We start from the raw sequence: 25,154 nt of genomic DNA, 5'->3' as shown, positions 1-25,154 counted from the left end.
AGAATTAGGAACATTGCACAATGCGTAACATTATTACCTAAAATATAAACAACAAAACCATAACGGAAGCTGATTCATATCAATTCTTATTCCCAACCAAAAACTTCTTCCAAAACTTTGTCGAAGACACCACTCTCCTAAATAATTGTGATTCCATATTATAGAAGTTTTGAAATTCTCACGCTTACTAGCGCCGCATGTCAGATATTAAGAGAACATCATCCAATAGTTCTGAACAACTTTAACCACTTACCTGATGAAACCGTTAGTCCGTTAGTCATCATGATCTTGGGTTACAGGAATTTTTAAAATTTTATTGTACACTAGCGTCTTCAAGTGTGCGAATTATTAACTAGTGCTGCTATTACGTGATATATTTAGAGCTTTTCTACATTCTTTCCATCAGGTTCAAGAGCTATATAATACTAGGATATTTTGTTTTCATACTTTTTCATATTTACTCATATTTTCATAAATTTCACTGTGGTGTTCTTCAAAATATTTTCATTGAATCTTAAATAAAACGAAGAAATTTTGTTCGGGAATAAAAGAGCTGAACCTACAAAGTGAAGCAATTTTGAGCCAAACATTGAAAATCTCGGACCAGCATAGCTATAGCTGACTTATTTAGTCATCAACTAACAAGTTCTGCATCAAAATTACTATTCACTATGAAAAAAATTGGCTTCATTTATGCAATCTTGAAATTGCTGTTTTTAACACTTACAAATTGTAATTACGGAATGGGAAGTCGAATTCTCATACACGGTGAACTTGGTTAAAGTCGGGTTTAAATAAACTATATAAAAAAACATTCTTTTACAATTCAATAATTCATAAGACCATTTGATTCTCGGATTACGGATGCCGGTTCAATCATTTGTCAGAAAATGGAGTACACATATTTCTCAATTCTTTGTACATTTTACCCTATAACCCCAGAACCGGAAGTCGAATGCAGATTAAATTCAATAACAAGCAATAGCACTATAGGATCTTTTTTTTAACTATGAAAATTGATCCAACCCTCTTAAAGAAAATCAGGTGCACTTTTTTCGTTTTATTTTTATACAGTTTACCTCCTTACCGTAACTCCAGAGCCGGGAGTCGGATCCGTATACAATTTTATTTATTTATTCGTCGCCATTCAAGAGTAGACCATAGGATTAATTACAACTATTCTAAATAGATCACTAAATAATGTATAATCTAGTATGAATTAGATGATAATAATTAGCTTAATGAATAGAGTTGAAATAATGTTTTATTTTTTTTTGTCATTGTGAAATCGACAGCTTCTGAATACTTATTGTATACAGCAATAGATTGATTTATTGGTTCATTTTTGCATAGTTTGTTCGCTGGTGGTTTGTAATAAAAATATTTCGCTTTTTGAAGGTCGAGATGGTATGTAAAAAAGGTTAGTAGTCATTACGGTGTTAACGTTTTTTCGGTGACAGTGCGCCATATAGTTGCAAATTGCAGAAGCCAATTCAACCATTTATGTTGGTTGAAAACAACGTTTTATTTCTCTAATACAACTAAAAAATTAGTTGAATGGAAATGTAGTGTAAATTAGCTAAGAAATGACAGTACGTTGAATTGGTGAATTCAACTAAAAAAATAGCCATTCCAACAAATATTCTATAATTATTAAGGGAATGAGAATAAAAAAATCTAAACTAGCATAAGTATGATATTTTTAGTTGTCTCAAAAAATAACTAACTAAATTCAGAAAATCAACTAATTTTTTCGCCAAAATGCTGATTTCGGTCTTTCCGTGCAGGAGTTCACTGTAATCGAGACAACGTCATTTACAAATGTGACCATTGAAAATTCTCTGCGATTCTATTCGATCTTCCTATGTGATTAAGTAAGGTGACCAAACTAAGCTACAGTATTCTAGTACTGATCGAACATAGACAATGTATAATGTTTTAATTGTATATGGATCGTGAAAACTGTAACAAAATCGTTTCATGAATCCAAGCATGTTATTGGGTCTGTTTATGATTGTAATATAATGGCCAACAAAAGTCATTTTAGGATCTAGTATTGTTTCTAAATTCCAAATTCTTTCGCTTTTTTGAACTGTTTGACTTTCTAGAGTGAAAATCAAGTATGTTGTACTTCGTTTTTCACTGAATGTTATTCTACTACATTTTTTTCATTTAGTTGAAGAAGACTTTTGTTACACCATGTATAAAAAAAATATTTCTTCTTGGTGAACCTTGGCTTCCCATTGGTTTTTTTTTTGAAAACGAAGGAAGCAATGATATTACAGAACTATTCATTGAAATCTAGGTTGGTGATATCGATTCCGTGGTCTTTAAAAAAATCGATTGTACATTTTATCCCGTAACTTCGGAACCAGAAGTCGACTCTGGATAAAATTCAATAGAAGGCTATGGAATTAGGAAACGTTTCATTTGAACCTAAGTTTGTGAAAAACTACTGAGGGGGTATTCCCGAAAAGAAGCAGCAGATTTTTTACAGAACTTACGAAAGGTGAAGGATTGTTGGATGGTGCAGCAATCAAAGACTGATGCTAATAATAAAGTACACATTTGCAATAGCTAGTATAAACTCTGATAAAACTTTAAACGAGATTTTCGCTGATCCAACTTCTAGATCCAACAGATTTTTCGAAAATGGTGTTACAGAACTTAGTTCATTATTCGCCACGATTCAAGGAAAATGATTAACTACTAACATGATGATACAGAACAATTATTATTTTTAATTACAAGATATTAGAAAAGCCCTTCTTAATCCACCTAGAGGTGTGATAATGCCTTTTTCTTTCTTCATAACAGTCTAATGAAAATATTTTTTATCGTTTTATTAAATAATTTCGGACACTAATTTGAGCTCATTTTTGAGTAACTAATTTTGCATAGGGACTTTTTAAGTTTGCGGTGCTTAAACTTTTGAGCACTAGCGCTTCACGAAATTAGAGGTGATCCCAAAATATTGCACCCTTATACACTGGGGTCTCTTTTTATGCGGCTTTTTTACGCGGATTTCCGAAGTTACGCGTTTTTTTTTACGCGGATTTCCGAAGTTACGCGGTTTTTTTACGCGGATTTCCGAGGCTACGCGTTTTTTTTACGCGAATTTCATAAGTTACGCGGTTTATTTTTTACACTGATTTCCGATAATTCGCGATTTTTTTTCGCGGATTAACAAAAATGCGCAGTTATTTTTGCGTGCTTTTTTGTGCGATCCATATCTCCACGTAAAGAAGACCTCAGTTAGGGGTAACGGTAACCCCATTGTTCTGTTTCTGCTCTAAGCATTGGTTCAATGGGTTTAAATCCAATGGTTAAAAACTGAGCTTCCCTGACAAAGATCTTTCGAATTGTTTGGGTTCGACTTGTTAATATGTTTTACTTTGATTAGTAAAATTATACACGTATTGAATACGTGTGGAATAATATTAGCGTACGTGTACTGAACTGTGCCGGCACTGAACTGGACCGAAGGGGTATAAAAAAAACCCTTCCGGCACGGTTTAGTTTCGGCACGCCCTGTGCACGGACGGCAATATACTTTCATTTGTTTCAATGCGTTTCACAGTACCAATATGAAACGTCTTAAAAAAGAATGATTGGTTCTTTTTAGATTCCCCTATGTAAAAACTATTTTGTTATGACACTATCCGAATGGTGACCAAACAAATAGCAAACTTCGAACTACATATTTTAGAGTTTGTGGACAGTGCAGGGCCGCTGCCACAGAGTGGGGGCACGTGCCCCGGAGCCCACGGTCTTAGGTGGCACTTGACGGGACTCAGCGAGTAAAAAAAGGTCATTCCGTCTGTTTGAGGCACCCAAATAAATCTTTCCCACGGGCCCATTAATACGTAAAAGTGAGGCTGGGACAGTGAGTATCTTTATATAAGTTATCAGTGGGAAATTAATGAAAACGTTCGTGATCGCTTCTCAACAATCGGAAAAGAAAATAAACTGCAACCGTTTGTGAAATCCACCAAGAACAGATATATTTTTATTTATATGACTGATAAGATGTATTTGCATTTTCAAGCTATGCAAACAACATCATCATGCATTCCACATGATAAATAAGCCTAAACATTTTCAGCAGTTTAAATGACAACTAAATCGCAAGTGTCAAGTCAATTGAATATTGGGTTGTAATACATTTGTAGTATATCTACTGTTCGATTGGTGGAATGATTTATATTGCAATTTAAGTGTCGAGTCATATGCGACGAAATGAAGTGTGAAGTACTTCCATCTAACGTGTCGATTTATATCAGTGTAAGACAGTGGGTTGTCAGGTTACCAGAGTTGCCTTATTTCCAAATTCATCTAACATTTTCCATCTTATCATTTCGACAGACACACTTACAAATCAGATCTGATTTTACCAATCACTCCTCATAGTTTTTAAATTTCAGCATACCTCAATAAACTATTCATTGCCATTGAGTCAGATTATAACTGGATGGTGGATGTTTACATCCATCAAAATTCAACAAGTCGAAAGAAACTTAAAACCATTTTTTTCAAATTTTGTCGGATATTTCACGTTTGTGTTTTGGCTCTAGTTGAACTGCTATGCATATATTAATGCACGATTCAAACAAATCGAAGATGATACGTAGAGTTATAAAAATAAAAATAGAACTTGGCATCCCTGATGTGATCATTTTTCAAATCACCGCCGTTGTAGAGAATTGGCATTCTTTTCGTGATTTAAAACTAAACATTTGTAAGATATATCCGAGTGAGTAATTGATTATTCGTTTACCGTTTACTACGATCGTCTAGTTAGATAGACACGATAACGATCACAGGTATGTTCAGCACAGTTTAATATTTAATATTATATAATACGAAGGATGTTTGTGTGTATGTTTGTAATGACATAACTCCGACTGAACGGAACAGAGATTGTCATAGGAGAACTTTCAGAGGGAAAGAGGTTAGTTGGTGTTGGTGCAAACCCGTTTTGAAAATATACAGTCAAATATTATTATCGGAGAAGCAGGAGACAATCCAAGATTGTTTATAAGTTACGGTTGGAATCAAATAAAAAATAGAATAAAAAAGTCTTTAAAGCGATTTTTGCATTCCGTCGTTTATATACCTTATCGAAATAGCAAAATGTATGTGTGTACGACTGTGTGTATGTATGTGTGGGGCATTTTTTTATTCTTAGAGGTGTACCATAGATTGCGATTGTGATAATATTGTGTAAATTGATGTTTTTATTTATATTTTTTATTCTGGATAGTGTCATTTTTCTGAAGTCGGATTAGAAAAATCTCGAAATGACCACTATTGAAGCATTAAAAAGTTCGAAACAAAGAACATCCATATCACTAGACAAAAAATTATTAATTTTACAGTGCCTTTCGGGTGGTAAAACTGCAGCTTCTGTTGCTAGAGCTTTTCGATTGAATGAATCAACTATCAGAAGTATCAAGAAAAATGAGGCCAAAATAACAAAAGCTGCTATTGAAGGAACGGATGGTTCTGCTAAGCTTTCATCATATACACGAGATCCTACGATGGTAAAAGTGGAAAAAGCATTGCTGCTTTGGATTGAGGATCACGCACAAAAGGATATACCCCTAGATAAAAAACAAAGCTTTACAGTTATATGACCTACCATTGAATGATGGGCCATGTACAAGCTCTGCTGTCCGGAGTTTTACTGCAAGCAAAGGATGGTTTTACAAATTTGTGCAAAGAAATTCAATCCGTAATGTAAAACTAAAGGGTAAGAGTGCATCTGCGGACACAACGACCGCAGACCATGTCAAAAAAACTTTTATGAAAATAGTCGATGACGGTTCCTACCACGCAGATCAACTATTTAATGCAGATGAGACAGGTCTCTTTTGGAAGAAAAGGCCCCTAGTCGAACTTTCATTGCCAAGTCGGAACAAAAGGCTAGCGGATTCAAAGTAGCGAAAGATCGAATAACTTTGATGTTTTGCTGTAATGCATCTGGCGACCGTATGTTCAAGCCACACTATTGATACATAAGGCAAAGAGACCACGTGCTCTCAAAAATGTACAACCTAAAGATTATCCTGTACATTGGATGTCTAACCGCAAGGCTTGGATGACGAAGGAATTATTTGAACAATGGTGGAAGTTCAGGAGTATTTAAACAGCAAGGGAATGGATTTTAAAGCATTGCTATTGATTGATAATGCCCCTGGTCATTGCGAATTAACACATTCTAATATAAAAGTCATATTCTTGCCACCAAACACAACATCTCTAATACAACCGCTAGACCAAGGAATCATCTCAACATTTAAAAAACTCTATATAAAACAATCTTTTCGGTTCATCTTACAACAACTTGATCGAAAAAGCTCTGAATCTCTGCCAGAAGCTTGGAAAAAATACACCATTAAAGAGTGTCTAATTAACATTGAAGCAACACTAACGGAAATGAGGAAATCTACACTCAATGCTTGCTGGCGTCCACTTTGGCCCGACTGTGTCATTTTTCCAAAACCACAATCGGATAATGCAGTTTCAGAAATCCTGTTGTGGGCTCACGCATTGGGAGGTTGAGGGTTTGAGGACATGTCCAGTAAAGATATCGACGAACTTTTAAAGGAGTCCGTTATAGAAAACGAAGAATTATTGGACAGCCTCAATGATACAATTGACCCAGCGATCGATGATAGCCAACAAATAAGTGCGACAAAAATTAAGGAAGGGTTAGATTTGGAGGATAAGCTAGCGGAGCATTTTTTGAAATGTGACCCTTATATACAACGTTCTATTTTCTTTAAAAATTATCTTGATTATTGTATGGTACGGTACAAAGAATTGGAATCAAATTTATTGAAAGAAATGCAAGAAAACATTGCACAGTGGTCCGAAACGAGAAATTAGCGTGACAAAAATATTTTCACTATTAAATATTAGTTTTTTGTAGTTGGCGCATTCGCAAAAGTTGTTTGTAATCAAATGGCGCTCCTTTTGATGAAAAATGTTACTAGGGTGGTCCTCATTATTTTGAAATCTGAAATCTGACTTTCTTAATTGAACTCAAAAACGATTATGTTGTACAATAAAGTTGTAGGAGATTTTATTTTGAGCTTCTTCGCTGAAAAAAGCACCTCCCTAGCTTTTCATTCGATCGAGTTACATCAATTTTTCCGAATAAAGGTAGGGTGGCTCCTGAAAATTCACTTTTTTTGTTCTAACTTTTTTGTGAAACGTTCTACGGAAAAGTTGTCTTCAGAAGAGATAATCATTGCGCACAATTTTGATCAACCAAGCTTTTTCATATGAGCTACCAGTAAAAAGTTATGATTATTTTTTCATCAAAAACTAGTCAAGCTTTAAATATCAATATTCATTAGATGTCAGATCGATAAAAATGTATCCTATGCGGTTCCTGAAAGGTCATAAAATAAGTAAAAATTTAAGAGAAAATGGAGAGGGTGTTATTTTTCTAACTTATTTAACTTAGTTATAAAAATACCTTGAAAAACTCAAAAACATTGCATAACTCTTAAACGCCTTAAAGTATCAACATACTTTCTTCAGCAGAATAATGGTATCAAATTAGTTCTACAAGTGTTCTATACATTGTCCTTCCGAGAAATGAAAATCACCACACAAAAATTTTTCAACTTCGTACGCCAAACAAAAACTATTCGTACGATGTGCGTCAAAATTTGACAGAATGTGTATAAAAGTGTTGCCAACGTTGAGAGAATAAAAGCTTACCGATTGGACAAGCGCGGGAATTTTAAAATGAAAATTCCGGTTCTTTTTTTTCTCAAAAGGTAAATGTATTACTATTATGTTTGTCTGCCTTTTTTATAATAAATAGGTATAGAATTCGATCGAACAAAGGGAAAAATTTCCGAAGTGTGGAAAAGCATGTCGGTTTTATGCGTATTTATCCAGTTAAATGTCTCTGACATTACGCACCAGACTCCTTTGAATCCAAAAGCTTTGATTCTGCATCTGATTTTTTTTATTATGTATTCAATTTTATATTGGTATAATGAACGATTATCGTGTTAAAAACGGGTATGCTCCCTCGAGCGATCTACAAAAAAATCGTGTGCGCATTTGCGGTATATAGGGTAAGGGCCTATTTCATCTCATTTGTAAGGACGTCGCCTTAAAACCCCGATTTAGTCACTGAAATCACTATAACTACTTCACATTACTGCTTCATTCGCCTTGCTCCACGTTGAGAATTGATTCACATTGTTTAAAAATTCAACTAATATTTATGAAACAGCTAAAAACACTAATGATGTTTTCACTACTCTGCTCCTAATTTCATCTCAATGTTTTTTTTTTATCCATCCTATCGTTGATCTTTTATTCATCTTATAAATTAGCAATGGCGACAGCAATCAAAACAAAATATTCCACTATTACTCTCTCACCCGCATACGCATGGCTGCCAGATGGCTGACTAAACGCTGCCAGCTGGAAAAAATGGCTGGCAGACATTCTGGTAACCGACTGCCTCACCGCTGCCAGATATACAACTCAAACGGTACAACCGTACCCACCAGGATTTTTCCACATTATTATTATTGGTATAAAATTAACTCGTTGAATTATCTAATTAATGGGGCAATGACTTACGGAGATCTAAAGAACTATCTTTTAACATCATTTTATTAGTGAAAACAGATAGAACAGATATAGACTTTCTATGCAAGGTAATACATGTTTTCTATGAAAATATCTGGCATCTCTGTGCACAGCCGATGAAACACACACACACTTCACAGCGTTATGTTTGCGTATAGCGGAATGAAACCAGTGCTACTAGATTTGCCACAATGGTTATTTCATCAGGATTTACCACGCTCTTTCTGGTAATATTCGAAGTCAAAACAGTTTTATTGAAATATTAATGTCAATAAAATAATTAAACTAATGTCACGGATACCAAAAACATACTTTTTGATGATAATTTGAAGAAGAAAAACAATTTTTGTTTTGTAACATTATGAGATAACTTGGCAACTTTGCGAAACCAAAATGAGATGAAAACAAAGCGCAATCAAGTGAACGAAGTGAAAAACTTTCATCTCATATTTTTAAAGACTTTTATTGCTTGTCGGGTAATTTTTGAAGTTTTTAGTCGTAAACTAAACAAGTGACAAGTGAACATAACTAATTATGAAGTCATCCAGCATTCAATGGTAGTGTAATTGTGCGAAAAAGTGATCATGTTTTGAGACGAATCGATTAGTAGATATTCAGAAACATGACGAACTGTAAATCTTGAGACGAAAATGTCTCCTAAATTGAAAAGTGAGTTTATTTTATATGAAAAATACAATCACCGAAGAATTTAAAACCATTTCTTTCAATAGGAAAGTGTGACAATAGCTTTTCAAATCATTTTAAAACATTTCACAGTTTGCTTCCGGTAGGTTGTAAAATATTATTCATGTTCAAAGTTATGAGGTAAAGAGATGAGATGGAAATAGGAGATTCCGGGGATTGGTTGCAAAGTCGGTGTTCACAGTGATTGCATAGCGTCACTATATGAGAAAGGAAAAAAAATATCTTTTATTACCACCTGCAGACAAATGTGAGCAATGGAGCTGCTCTCTCCCTGACGAGTCAGTGGACAGAACCATTTTCCTGTTGGAAATGCAATCTAGTTTATCATTCATTTTTCAAATAAAACTACAAGTCGGAAAGAAAAACACCGTCACATCCGACAATTGACCAAGACATTTTTAGGCTGAAGTTAATCAATAGTTTTAAATTGTAATAAAACGCCACTCGAGGATCGGATTTTTTCTGTCAGGCCATCTCTAAGAAAACACTCGGGTCTCTATATATTTTCGAATAGGATCGCCAACTGAATAAACTCTCCGTAGAAACCTCTCGTTCTTTACGCTGATCCTAAGCAAACAGACCAGTTTGAAAAAATAATAAAACAAAGTGAACCGAATTCCATTTCTTTTGATCCCTCGTTGGCCTACTCGAGCGAAGGCTTTTGGCGCCCGGATTTCATCAAAAGTTCGTTATGCGTGTTTTACTTTGTTTCTGTCAAGACGGTTTGAAATATTTCTTACGCCGGAAGGAGAAGCAATTTTCGGTCCAATCTTCGCTTGACAGTCCAATTTCGAATTAAATCGGATTCACGATTTCTCTCTGCTAGTATGACGGTAAGGAACGAGTTGATAATAAAGAATACGTCATTCTAGCAAACGACCCGCTCGACCATATTTCCATTTCACAAGCACTCGAAACGAAACGATAGGAACGCTTTTGACTTCCCCAGTTGAACGGCGGAAATCTAGTTAATCTAGCAGTTGCTTTTGCAATGTTTGTAAACTTTCCATTTTTAATCATGTTGCACTGTTGAAAAGGTTGTTGCGAAGGAGTAAATTTGTTGAACGCCAAGCATTGAATAGAAGCGTTTTTCAAGTGACAAAAATTGCTGTAAATTCAAATTACCTAATACACTCCGAAGCACTCTCCTTACCTCGAATCTTAACTGTATTACTTAACTGTAAAAGTTCCGTTGAAATCTACCCTCAATCCTGTTGAGTAATTCTTGCTCCATGCAAACAACACAAAACTCATAAAGCTTTCTCCGGGTCTACCGCAACGGAAACGGAATGATGCAGTCTAATATTAGAAAATCAGCATCATTTGCCGCCAGATTAGCTTACCGTGCCGACACCGCTTTCAGCCGGTTATAGCCAAATCTCCGAAAATCTATTTCCTCCACCAACCACAGACTGCCGCCTGTCAAGCCGGCTAGAGAAACCAATCGCACCGGGCGATGGAATCTTCCATTTCATTAGCGTTGGGTGGATGCTGTGGTGACGGTTTGCTGCAAGTACCTACACCATTACTACCACCACATCGAGATGATGGCAGTCATGCGTTAGCATGTGTAGCTCTCTAACGGAATTTACTCAATTTGCTACGGGAAGCTTCTGGTAACTCGATTTCACTGTTACGTGGTGGGGAGGGGTGCAGAAGATTACTAACGGCTAGTGGTTTCAAACCATGCGCAGGTAATATTCTATCCTTTTGCGTTTTAAATGTACGCCGTTCCGTTCCGTTCTGTCCCATATGGTTCCAACCGGCTGGATGGAACGGGGAATTGAGATTTTAGCAGAAGAGCTCAATTATCGTAATCTTTGGGTTTTATTGCGTCATTTTCCATTTCTTGTGATTGGGGATATGCGCCTTAACCAGCGCTCGCTTGTAAACTCTTTAATTAATTCTCTGACGGTGAGTATTCGGTGCGGTATTAAAAGTAGACTTCACCGAGTCCAAATGTTTCACTGAACTTTATCGCTGTTTGATAATGCCACTTTGTTGACGCATGTTCGGATTGTAAATTGGGGACCACTATGTCATAATGTGATTTTGTTTTCAACCCAATTTTCTTTCGTAATACTAATTGTAATCCCCAATCAGTACTCTGGGCACACCTTTGTAAACACTTTACATCCACTCATGCACAGCGAAAAAGTAGTTCTACGAACATATGAAAACAAAATTGCGGCACGTGTATAACAACGGGCCATTCCGGAACCGGAAGTATATTCCTGACACGTACTGTCAACGAACCAAAGTGACCGAAGTGCTGTGTTAGCCAGTGACCGTGTCGACATCCCACCGATTGGTATTCCGGACAAAAATAACAGCATAATGCGGCTTACCGAGGTGGATTGGGCTCCCCAACCCCAAAAGATCACAGCCCAATGCGAAAGGGTGATGGTGGTGAGGGGAAAAGTGCCTGTCTCATTATTCATGGATCGTTTTATGTGGCATCAATAATTCAAACTCCATAATTTAGATATGCTCCACCGAAAGCTGCTGACGTGTGGTGCTGTGTGTTCTGATGGTTTAAATTTAAGCACATGTTAAAATATGCTTTTTTCCGAGAGGATGTATTTATTTATTGCACCGCATTGAAGCAATTGGGATTTCGTACAGAACGCAACATTTTATGGAATGTTCGTTCACACAATTGAAGAACGTTGAACCTAGCGGAAATTAACTTCAAGCTTATCGTTTGTTTGTCATTTTTGGCATAAAAAACACTTTAATTGATACCAACATTCGCGGAAACAGAGCGTCACCATAGGATTCAGTGCGAAATTACTCGAACGCGAATGGAATCCAAATCCTAGCTTGTCCTACTGCATAATCTGCACGGTTCTGGAAGTGCCATTCGTTTGCTTTTTATATGCAGCTCTGACGCAATGAGTTACACTAATTCCCCTCTTGTTTGGTGGTAAACTTTAGCTATTCCCATACAAACTGTACAACCGACTCAGCGGGACCATGCCAGATCTCGTTCGGATTCTCCGGTCGGGTGCAGCTCTAATCTATTACCAGGAAACTTTGCATCATGCTTCGCAGAGTAAATTACAACACTCGAGTTGTGATTCAATGGTAAAAACACAAAATCTTTGCGGGTTGGGTACTACTACTAGTACTACTCTCTGATCCCTGATGCAAACCGGGTAAAACTTTTGCCACAGTTAATTTTGTCATTTTGGTGTATCTGTTTGTTGTAGCACAGCTTTGTATAAATTAGCTACATGTTTTCGAGTTAAGATCTGAGGGATTTGATCGCTTATTTATATGTATGCCATACATAAAACTACTAAGTGGTATCAATTGATTATAGATGCTGCACAGTGGATGCTGTTAAATTTTGCGATCTATAATATACATATTAAAAAGAATTACAACGGCAGAAGCAAATTTCGAGCAACAGTGCAGTCATGGATGTAACTACAAGGAGTAGCCCCAATAGGATGTTCGAACCATTTATATGGAACAAGCTAACCAATATTTGAAGTAGTTGACGATTTATCTACGAAATTGTTTCAATTTGTTGTCTTAGTGCACGAAAAAGCCATCGATCGCCAAACAACTAAAATATTATTTGATTTGTTAAAATTTGATACAACTAATCGAACTTGTTGTTTAAACTAAACTGTCATTTTCGTTTTATCGTGTTGGCAGTTTAGCATTGACATCCAGCAAAAACACGCACCACAAACGAGTAATGAATCTATCTTCGAAAAGTGCACACACACAGACTTTTTCCGATCTCCTCGAACAGAGTCGAATGGTATATAACACTATGGGTCTTCGAGGCTCCGTTCAAAAGTCGGTTTCTCCAGCAATTCTAATACCTTTCTATAGAGAAAGGCAGAACCTTTTTTAATCCATCTAGTGGTGTAATGATGCCTTTCTCATAATACTTATATTTTCAAAAATATCACTAGAAGATTCTGTGAAGATGTTTTTTCAATCTTGAATAAAACTTGAATCAAAATACTAGATATTTTATTTTTTGAGCGACATTGTTTGACACATACTCACACACATACATGCACAGACACATACATTACACAGCTCGATGAACTGTGTCGAACACTTAGTCGTCTGGGTCAATTTTCAAATTTTAAGTGATTGCATAAACTTTCTATATGATAAAGCCAATTCTAATGTGGCAACCCTGCCCGCTATACGAAATTGAACAAAGCACACTGTGAACGGAGCAAAGCCACAGGTACCATCGCGTAGTAGTTTTGCATCGTCATTTTGAATGACGATTTGAATGTTTTGACACTCATCGCCCTACAATTTCGGAACCGGAAGTCGGATCTGGATGAAACTGCACAGTATATTTTAAGACAATGAGAGCTTTAATTTGAATCATGATTAGTGAAAATCGGCTTAAGGGGCAGGTAGGGTCTAACACTTTCGAAAAATCATTAATTATTTTCTTTATATTTTCTTATAGTATTAGAATATTCTGTGAAATTTTCATGCCTATTGGAACAAAACTCCGGCAGTTATAAACCTTTATCTATGGCTATCTCATTCTACGAAGAAGCAAGAGCTCGGCGTACAGGCCCAAGATTTCAACTTCGATTGAATTATCAGGTGTACAACATTGCTTCCACCGTTTTCCGATAGGTGGCTGTACCGGCTGAGGCTGGTCAAAACACATAGATAATAATGCCTTTAAAGTGAGTGTGTACAGTGCCTAACGAATTGTCATCGCCGTTTCAGCGACAGTTGTTCTTGTTTTCGTATTATTCACGCTCGAAAATGTCTGTTTATGTGCCCAATTCTCGCCATTTGCGGGAAGTTTTACTTTTCTGTTACAATTCGAAAAAACTGCCACTGAAGCGCATCGAATGCTTTCAGAAACTTACGGTGATGCTGCTCTGAGTAAAATAACGTGTCGTGGTTTCAACATTTTAAAAATGGTGATTTCGATGTCGAAGACAAACATGATGGTGGAAGAGAAAAAACCTTCAAAGATGAATAACAATTTACTACGAGCTCTTAAAACCGGGTGAAACCATCACAGGAGATCGCTACCGAACGCAACTGATGCGCCTTAGTCGCGCGCTAAAAGAAAAGCGGCCACAATATCAAGAGCGACATGAAAAAGTCATCCTACAACACGACAATGCTCGGCCTCACGTCGCAAAAGTGGTCAAAAAGCACCTGGAAACGCTGAAATGGGAAGTCTTGCCTCACCCGCCGTATTCCCCTAATGTCGCCCCTTCTGACTTCCACCTATTCCGTTCGATGGCACACGGCCTGGCAGATCAACATTTCAATCCTTCGAAGAGTTGGAAAAATGGATTGCTTCATGGATGGCGTCAAAAAAGGACTCCTTTTTTCGAGCCGGGATCCGAAAATTTCCGGAAAAATGGGAGAAAGTTGTCGCTAGCGACGAACAATACTTTGAATAATACATCTGTAAGCACTTTTTCGCAATAATGCTTTTAAAAAAAAGCGGAAGCAAAGTTGTACACCTAATATAGTATATACACCTTCTTAGTTTGTGGAAATCTGTTAAGAAATTTCCGAGAAAATTGATTGCGCATTTTTTAATAAATTTGCACATATTTCCTTGCAATTCCGGAACCGGAAGTCGGGGCCTAATGAAATTCAAGACAATTGTATAAAGCTATAAGAGTTTTTATTCGAATCTAAGTTTGTAAAAATCGGTTCAGCCATCTCTGAAAAACGTGTGTGACAATTTTTTTTCCTTTTTTTTTGGTGCAAAAGTAAAGTCTTGGCATTACATTCCTTTTGTGGAATTTGGCCTTTCTGTTTCAACAGGCTTCGCAGCCGGTTCTTAGTGTACAGAATCATTGCATGGCTAGTACTATGGATCCTACTGACACTAAGAACCCTTCCATGTCGGGGCTCGAACATACGACAACTAGCTTGTAAGACCAGCGTCCTATGCATTGAACCGCCTACCCGGGACAATTTTTTTTGCATATCTCCCTGTAATCCCGGAACCGGAAGTCGGATCCAAATGAAACTCAGGAGCTTTGTATGGGACCATAACACCTATCATTCGAATCAAAGTTTGTGAAAATCGGTGTTTGTGAAACACACACAGACATTTTGTGATCTCGATGAACTGAGTCGAATGGTATATGACACTCGGCCCTCCGGGCCTCGGTTGCAAAGTCGGCAAAACCCTTCTTAGTCTACTTAGTGGAATTTTCATAGATCTTCAAAAATCACCATGGGTGGGTACATGGAATTTCCGAAATCGAAAAATTGTTTTGGATGCCAAAAGTCTTAAAGTTGCATGAAACGTCGAGATCAAGTGTCATCTCGAAAAAAAAATTTTTTCTGAAAATCGACTGTGTGACTGGGAAAAAAATATCAAAATAGTAGATTTTTTCAAAGAAACTTTTTTTTAGATGACACTAAATCTCGACGTTTTATACAATTCCTAGACGTTCGACATAAAAAAAAAATTCGATTTCAAAAATTTCATGTATTCAATATGGAATGGTGATTTATCAAGATCAAAGATTTTCATACCTTAACCGTCGGAAAGCACCCCTTACCCATATCCGATTCAGCTCAAATTTTGTATGGCGACTTTTTTCGAAGTGCTCAAACTTTTGAGCACTACCGCCTTACGAAATTAGAGGGTATCCCAAAATATTCGCACCCTTATATATATTAGAGCGGTAAAAAACAACCTGTTTGTCAGTTACGTCACTTATACCATCATATCTCCGGAACCAGAGGTCGTAGCCATTTAATCTTCGAACTTGATCAATGGGCCAATACTAGCTTTCAAACGAGCCTTGTAGTCATGTATTTTATTGTTCCTCCTGAGGCATCACATGATCCCTTACCATGCGATGTTGCGAAAAAAATGCTATTCTACATCTATTTCATAGTTATTCTTATATTTACGAAGACTGGAAAAGTTCTTTCTATTTTTATATTGTAATGCAGCTCCATCGGACATGAATAAAAAATTTTTTCTAATGTTACTGTTTTTCTCGTCGTATAATATCAATCATTTTTGAGACAAATAGGTGAACGGATAAAGTATCGTGACGCAAATCTTCGGAAATAACTACAAAACTTAAATGATTGAGCATGTCGTTTCGCTTAAAATAAATCGCAAATGGATGAATAGTGACTTGCTGCGCATTCCAGTGGTGACTTTGAACATAATCTTGCATTCACAATTCTCCTTTCTAAAAGTTATTTTTTGTATTTTTCAAAAATGTACTCTCTTTTAACAAAATAATGTGGTATTAATTTCTCTAACTTTTGAATCAAACTCTTCCATCTGTTTTATGAACGTTTCTATGTGGTAGCTGTAAGTTGTGACTCATTGTTCAAACATAATTTCAACTATACATTTTTCATCCATTTCTTCTAATAAACTTTTTTCCAGTGAGGGTAAAACTATGTAATTTATGCATTGACGTGAAAAAACATTCTACTGTTATATTTTCACGAGTCAAACTATTTGTATACAGTTGCATTCCATTAGACAAGCCATATTTTTTAAGCTATCCGTAATGAGATTCACATTCCCGTTAGTACATAAAATTGTTACACAATCACGTTGACCAGGCTTTGGACGGCTTGTTTTTCATCATTCTCGTAAAATTGCACAACGGTGTCCTTAATGTTTTTATCTAGTTCACTGGCTGTCCTCGATCCAATAATAGCATGCACACCGCTCTCATTCAGTAATCTTTTTGCTTCCGTTGCTGTTTGTATCGTCGTATTAAAAGTTTTCTCTATTTTCTCGGCTGTTCATGACTTAGGCAGTACAGTTGAAATTGTTTTACGCATCGTACAGTAACACTAATATTTTACAAATTGAAACCGAAAAAATAATTACCGAATACCAGAAAAGAATTTTGCTATTAAAATTTTGAAATTCATTGAAACTTCCTTACACGTGTCTCTATCTCTTTTTGATTTTACTCGTTAGTACGAGATTGAATAATCAGAAAATCATTGCCACTAATAAAAATCAATACATCAAATAACCCATAACACATTATGACTGAATAATTCTCTTTTGCTTTGCATATGCAACCAATTGAAACGATCTTAAGTAGTCCATATAAACACTAAAGATCAATATGTTAAATGTACCGCAAAAACTAATTACTTGCCAGACTATAATGCTTTTATTTTAGTGAAATGGCTAAACGATTTGTTGCTTCGCTGATGGTAAAAAGGGATTCTATTTCTCTACTAACAAAGCGATAACTGTTTTCTCGAATTTAGATTTGAAAAAAATCATCTCAATAACTAAGAACGACAAAAATTATATCTAAGCAATTATGTATTGAAAGCATATTTAAACCACACAGGTATCATGTTATTTCGTAAATATATCAGCCGACAATCGATCATTTTCTCGTAATCTCTTCTGGTTCAATTTACAAGCACAGAACAGCTGAGGCACCAAGTTGGCATTTTGCTTACATTTTAACCATAGTCCCACAGTAATGTTGGATATGATTCAGGAAGGCTGCTGATTGAGTGATACATTTCAATTTGAATGTGAATCCCATTGAGAAAGTATCTGCCACTGACATAAAAGGGTAAACTTTACTGCAACAAAAAAAGTCTAAAGTGCCACCCACATTTCCAATTTATATTTAAATTTAGATTCCAATTAGTTTTCGTTTGTGACTTTGCATGGGAGATAGTTACAGTAAGGATGCAAACAGAATGTTGATTAAATTTACCAATGTAAAGAAGAACGAAACATTGATTGAAAATAATATTGTGTTTGGTCTGCTGGATTAATCGGAATTGAGTAGTTCAATCTAATATGGTTGAACCGTGTGAGAAATTTAAAGTAATGGTTTTAAAAGAAACAGTTCTATGTCAGTTAAAGCAACGATTTTCCGAAGACTCTCAATATTATATGTTATTTAATACAACCCTTGTTATTATATTTTCGTCAACACTTCAAAGTACTCGAGAAGAAGAATCAGAAGAAAATAGTTAATGCATACCTTGTCTCCCACTAGCAAAGTAGCTTAAAGTGACATTCGTGATGCTGAGCTAGGAGCTAAAATAGCTAAACAGAATTCACGAAACTGTCACCCGCTTGAGCAGAGTAATATCAAAGACATCATATTAACTAGATATCCAGCTCTCACATTTTCAGAGCAAATCATTGGTAACATCCTTTTTTGCGAGCATAGCACCCTCAGGCGAGTCCACATCGAATCTAGTACGTAGAAGTAGGGGAGAGAAATGTCAAATTCGTGCGCGCAAAAATAGCAGCACTGCGCACCCGTACAATTTACATGATATGTTGAATGTGATGCCGTGCGATGGCGTTGCTGAACTGAAGATTGATTTCGCTCCAAGCTGGCAGGGTCTAATAATATCCAATTAAGGTAAGTGATTAATCTTAAAATTTATTTGAATTATCTTTGAGGAAATTATACGAAATTAAAACAATATTTTTCCATTTTAGTTAAAAAAAATAATGGTTAAATTAGCAATGAACTATTACTATGATATTAGTAAGATATCGCTTTTTATTCGGGAGCTTCAAAGCTTTTTAAAATGAAATAGATGGTGTTCATATTGATTAAGTCGCTGCATTCCTCTACAGCAATTCCAGAAATTAACAGTAGAAAAGGTGACGAAATTAGGATAGACTTGCTCCGATTTGGAGACAATTTCGATTCAAGACTGATTTTCAAAAAGGGCGAATATATTGTTTGAACGATAATATAATAATATACACCTAAAAACAATGAACGCTTATCAAGTACTAGAAAAACAAAGTAAATTGAAAGCATTTGTTAAAAGAATTTGTTTTGCCGTTTATATTCAAATCATTGTAGCTTGGAGACTGATAATCGTACTAAACCTTTAACAGCATCCAACGGGAAAACAGACTGGTGAAGGACTGACGAAAGAGTGGCAGAAATGAAAATCTACGAAAATGTTAACGCAGGGACAACGAAGCAAAAATACGAAAAAATTCATCTAAATTTGGCTCACAACAGTTCCAAGTGGCTGGTCAAACAAACTTATTTGGGATATACCGGTCTCTAGTTCCCGGTTCCGGAAATGGTGATCAAAAACTCAGAAACGGTACTCATTTCATTTTCTCAGAGATAGCTCAAATGATTTCCGCAAACTTAGGAGGAATTCTTTTAATTTTGTCACAAAACAGTTTCAAATCGTAGGTAATATGATTTGCTGGAAAAACGAACCCAATTCGACTCAAATGAAGGGTCTTATGGTTCTAAAAGCTGCTATTGAATTTTTTCTAAAACATACTTCCGGTATCGGAGCTACAAGGTGAAGTGTGTATAAAAAGCGACATTGCAGAAAACGAAAAGACTAAACGTACGACTTATGACAGGTCAATATTCCTGCCATCTATGATGTAACAACCAAACAAGGTGAGAGAATATTTTATAGCGAAGACGTAATCCAATAAATCCTCGCTTAACTGGCCGCCCGCTTAGAGCCGTTCGCATAGATGGAGCTTTCATCCATGTTGACGATGTGATGAAGCGGCTGTTCAATACATGACAGTGCTGCCATTATACCTGAGTGCGATGGGAAAAACACCTTGAATTTTCTTAGTTGTCCGCACCATTACAAAATTGGAAGCTGACGCTTGAAACCTGTTATTTGGAAGCACTATGTTAGGTTTCCAGTAATAAAAACGGACAAATCATAAAACATATGAGATTTGCTTACCGCATTTGCGTGGTTTGGAATTACTTAAATTTAAAAGTATTACGAAAATTACCACATTTTTCATGATGTAACGGTAATGATTTATTTATAGAAAGAACTGATATACCTGATATATTAATTTGTATTAAAAATCTGTCTTTATCTGTATTCGCTGTAGAAATGTAAACATCAATTTAATAATAATAATAATAAAACAAGGTTAGGTTTGGCATTAAGCGAAAATGACTTAAGCTTATGTAATTTTATGAAAAATATACATCTGCAATATACATTTCATCTATCACTATTATAGTTTACAAACGAACAAGCAATGAATTCCACAGAATATGAGAGAAGTTATGTTTGTCATAGAAATTTCGCACAATGTTTCTAAATTTTACGTATGAATTTCATGAGGCTTTTTATGAGAATTCCAATTTTCGTGACTTCATAAGGCGGTCTTATGATTCGCATGCGGTATTTTTGTGGTCAAAAACCATACGAAATCATTATGAAATTCAATATATTTTTAGCCTATGTGTGTTGCACACACTTTCTAATCATTGGTTATTTCAACGGCAAGACAAGCATATACACAAATTTGTCTGTAAAATTAAATATTGTTTAATTTTTTGCTACACAGGTTCTGTGTCAAAAATCCCAATTTCTTTCATATTAAAAAAAAATCAAAGATTTCTAACGTTTTTTATGTTATTTCACTAAACTGTTCGATTTTTTCATGTTTCACCAAGGTTTTATAGATTTTTATGTACTTTATGCGTTCTTTTATTTTCGGATTTCAAAAAACAACACATGTTCACAAAATGAATGAATTTTTAATTTAATTCCAACCTGTTGTGGCTATGGTTTTATTCCACCTTCCAAAACACTGCACAATCCGTCGAGTCCACCAGAAATTATCCTCGAACGATTTGTGTAGGCAGCAAGTGGACAAGAGATACAAAATTATTTTCTGCTTATAAGTAAATAAAAAGCTTTTAGTGATTCTAATGTTTCAAAAATTTTAGCATCTGTACCTCAATCCATTCGATGAACTCTTCAAGTTTTTTTTTCGTTTCGTTTATAAAAAGACTCTTACTGAACATTTTATCAATTGTTTGACAGTTAGTTTTCACGACAATCAGTATTTACAGAAGTTCGGTTATTGGAAGATTATTTTACTATACGGACGGTAGGGTTTTACCGTACTCGGCGACTATTCAGATTTACCGTATGAGTTGTATATCTATTTACAGAATACGGTAATGAAAACTTGCGTAACACTGATCGTCCGGTAAAAATTTGCATAATTTTTGTAAAATGACGCTCATGTGCCAAAATATCGGTAATTTCTATTGATTACCGAAAGTTTTCGTCAAAAAAATTACCGAACAACGGAATGGAATCTTAGTGTGTACCTTACGATATGGCCGAAGCCATCATCTTTTCATCTTATCAGAATCAATTTTTGAAAGCATAAGCAATTACGCTACACTAGTTGTAAATAAAAGTAAGCATAAACAAATCTTTATTAGTAGATAGAACATCTGTGTTTACTGTCCTTAACATACTCTTTTATATTTAATTTTATCCTCTTTTTAAAATTGACACACACTCAGGATAATGTTTCCAATTTAAAAAAAATAATCAATACCATTATTTAATATATTTTAACTTGATCTTTATTGAATTTCAAAAAAATCTGTACAAATTTGTATTTTTTGCCAAAAATCTGTATTCTGCATATACAGAATCTTGGTCACAAATGTATCTGAAAAATCTGTAAAATGCAGAATAATCTGTATATGTGGCAACCCTGCTGACGGTAGCCCGTAACGAAAAGAGTTGTCAGATGAACCGTTTTTATTTTGACTTATTCAACTATCTTCTGTTTTTTTTTAACTGAGAAATAGTGCTAGTTTTCGTCAAATACTAATCCATGCTAAAGGATAAATTGTACAAATATTATTTTGGATTTCGATGGATTACTTTTCAAGGATTTCCCCCTTTGAACCATCCACAGTTACAATAATCGATTTTTACTTTGAATGCCTTTCTAGCCACACTGCCTTGTGCATCTTTCTTGTTTAATTCATCAGCTGGCAGTATTTCCCGTTCAGTGCTTTGTTGATATTGGAGTAGTACATTTGATTTCAGTGCTCGGTGATCAGCATCTCGTCAGGCTATTACGTTCATTACAAATCAATTCTTTTGTTATTCACCCCGTCAATATGACCTAGAATTATGCTAGTTTGTTATCAGGGTTATCAGCGAACGATGATGACGTCGATTGTTTTCTGGATATTAGAATAGTTGAAACAGTTTCATTTATGGTACGATCTATCGTATTTAGTGAGTTTTTCGTAATTATCGAAAATTAAACCAAGCGCCATGGAACATGGAACCAGTATTATTGAGAGGCCCCTTCTGCAGACAGATGAAGAAGATGATAGCGGAGTATCCTTCGTTGTCGACAGCAGTTATGCGGGCTCAATTAATGCTGGTACGGCGACTAACATTCCTTCTACGACGACAATTGGAGTGAAAAGCACTACCAGAAACAAAAGAGCGGAAGATGGCAGCCTACGGATCGCCCCGGTGGATAAGTATAACTTTACTTACGCAGTATTTTATTTACTCGGAATGACTACTTTGCTGCCTTGGAACTTTTTCGTTACTGCCGAAGATGTGAGTGTGTTGAGTTTCCAATGATTTATTTCGTTCTAATCACTGATTATTTTTAGTACTGGCAAAATAAATTCCGCAACATATCAAGCAACGACACGACGGCTCTTACGCCTCGACAGCTCGAATTTCAGTCAGATCTCAGCATAGCAGCATCGGTGCCAAGCACGTTGTTTTTGATATTGAATGCTTGCTTCGGTCATCGTATTCCGCTGGTCGTTCGAATGGCCGGTTCGCTTGTCATGATGTTCCTGATCTTCATCTGGACAACGACGCTTACTCAAGTCGACACGGACAAATGGCAGGATACGTTCTTTCTTATCACCCTCATATCGGTGATTGTTGTTAACGGTATGTTGACCTAATAACAGTTTATTTTGTTTATAACGCTTTACAGTCAAGCTGTATTCGACATCGGTGACTCATGAAAGCTGTTATGTTTTCCTAACTCAGTAATTAATACCTTTTGTTTGGCAAGACTGTTTTCATTTACCATCGCGTTTGAACTTTGTAGTACTTTGTTGCACTTAGTGTAGGTATGAATGTGCCAAGTTCTCCGAAAATGTAAACAAATTGATACATCTATACCTATCGTGGTGTTTTATTATATGAAACGTGATTGTCGAAGTGAATAGTTTATCGAATTTCACGATCAAATAGTTAGATGATGTAGACTGCTTTAATGTGATATAAATGCGACTATCTTCTCATGAAATCGATTTGAACCGAACACATTTTCTTAAAATCTCTTTTGCCTTTTTCAGCATTTTCTGCCATCATGTCTGGAGCCTTATTCGGCATTGCCGGCCAATTCAGCTCCGAATACATGTCGGCAGTTGTCAGTGGACAGTCGCTGGGAGGAATATTCACTGCTGCCGTCGATATTCTTGCTCTTTCGTTCGGTGCACCGCCGACGACAACGGCTTTTGTCTTCTTTATCATCGGTACCCTGGTACTGTTGCTTTCGCTGGTGCTCTACATCGTGATGTCCAAGACGTTGTTCTTCAAATATTACACATCATCGCGGACGCTAATGAAAAACTCACTGGACGTGCACGAAATGTCCCGAGAGTTGCTAACCCGACAGAATCCAACCTTTTTCGGAGTGTTTCGAAAAATATGGCTGTTTGGGTTTGCCGAATGGTTGGTGTTTGTTACGACTCTATCCATCTATCCTGCAGTGACGATTTTGGTTGGATCCCAGAATCAGAATCATCCGTGGCACGATGTGTACTTCATGCCGGTCGTAAACTACCTACTGTTCAACACCGGGGATTACATTGGCAGAGTGTGTGCTGGAGTTCTCGAATGGGTAATAATCAATGAATAATCGATGGAGTTCACTCTAAATGGCAATTACTATTTTTGCAGCCCGCACACAGTCCGTTTTTGATAAGCATCTTGTCCATAGCTCGCATCGGTTTTGTGCCAATCATGCTGCTTTGTAATATTCAACCACATCACAATTTCCCTGTCTTGATCCACTCGGACTACATTTTCATTGCGCTAATGGCAGCATTTGCGCTTTCCAACGGATACATTACCAACATTGCTTTGATCGGTGCGCCGAAGGCCGTAGATTCGCCGGAAAAGGAGCTGGCGTCTTCAATGATGGCTGCATTCCTGGGAGTTGGACTTGCTTGCGGGTCCACAATTAGCTTTATGATCATTGGCATGATTAAGTAAATTTGTTGCGAAAACAGGGTAAATATTATTTAAATACTGACGAATCTGCGATATTGTTGTTAAGATATTAGTCTGGTAGTGGGATATAGTAACGATACTTATCGATAATCGTAAGTCAAACAAGGAAAAACCATCATACGACACCTAGACAAATATTTTGATTCTCACATCTTTAACTAGCCTATTGACATTAGCTATGAGACGGTACCTATGCTATAATATACATAATCGAATACATGACAACTTCAAGAATGTTCTCATTTGAATCACATTTCCATCCATTAACGTAGATTTAACTGTAATAATTCGCTTGATAATTTTACTCTTCGTGCTTCACTGCTTTCAACATGATAAGAAGCAGTTGTATTTTGACCCAAGCGTAAATTGCATCATTCGCGCACAATTGCGAATGAGTCAGCGTGGAATGCACATCGATTGGCAGCATCCTAACCGTATTTGATTCGTTTTGCAGAAACCGAATGAAAACAAAACGAGGTTAATGGATGACCCATTAATATTATTATTCTTCTCCGAGAATTAAACGCACGTGAGCTGCTGATATTGACATATGCGAACTGGATTAGCGCACCGGGACAAGGTTTAGCAAAGTGGTTCTTTAGAGTCAACAGAATCCGACGGAAACCTTCGTGATAGTTCTATGCTTTGCACGCCAATTGATAATTACTCGTAAAGTCACTACTTTACAATCACTTTTGTCGAGCTAACAGGAAAATTGCTGCAGACAAGTTTGGCAATAATTGACAGTTAACAAA

The 25,154-nt window shown here is 36.2% G+C and overlaps 1 protein-coding gene across 1 annotated transcript; it reads left to right on the top strand.

Moving 5' to 3' along the window:
* The first annotated feature begins 22,089 nt into the window (after positions 1-22,089).
* On the top strand, positions 22,090-24,624 carry LOC131430871 (equilibrative nucleoside transporter 1). Its single transcript, XM_058596112.1, has 4 exons — positions 22,090-22,698; positions 22,755-23,046; positions 23,460-24,007; positions 24,067-24,624. The coding sequence occupies exons 1-4, from the start codon at positions 22,402-22,404 to the stop codon at positions 24,379-24,381; spliced, it is 1,452 nt and encodes a 483-aa protein (XP_058452095.1). The 5' UTR covers positions 22,090-22,401; the 3' UTR covers positions 24,382-24,624.
* Positions 24,625-25,154: the final 530 nt, after the last annotated feature.

The sequence above is a fragment of the Malaya genurostris genome, chromosome 2, assembly GCF_030247185.1.
Source record: "Malaya genurostris strain Urasoe2022 chromosome 2, Malgen_1.1, whole genome shotgun sequence".
Taxonomy (NCBI): Eukaryota; Metazoa; Arthropoda; class Insecta; order Diptera; family Culicidae; genus Malaya; species Malaya genurostris.
This window is presented reverse-complemented; position numbering and strand designations above follow the sequence as displayed.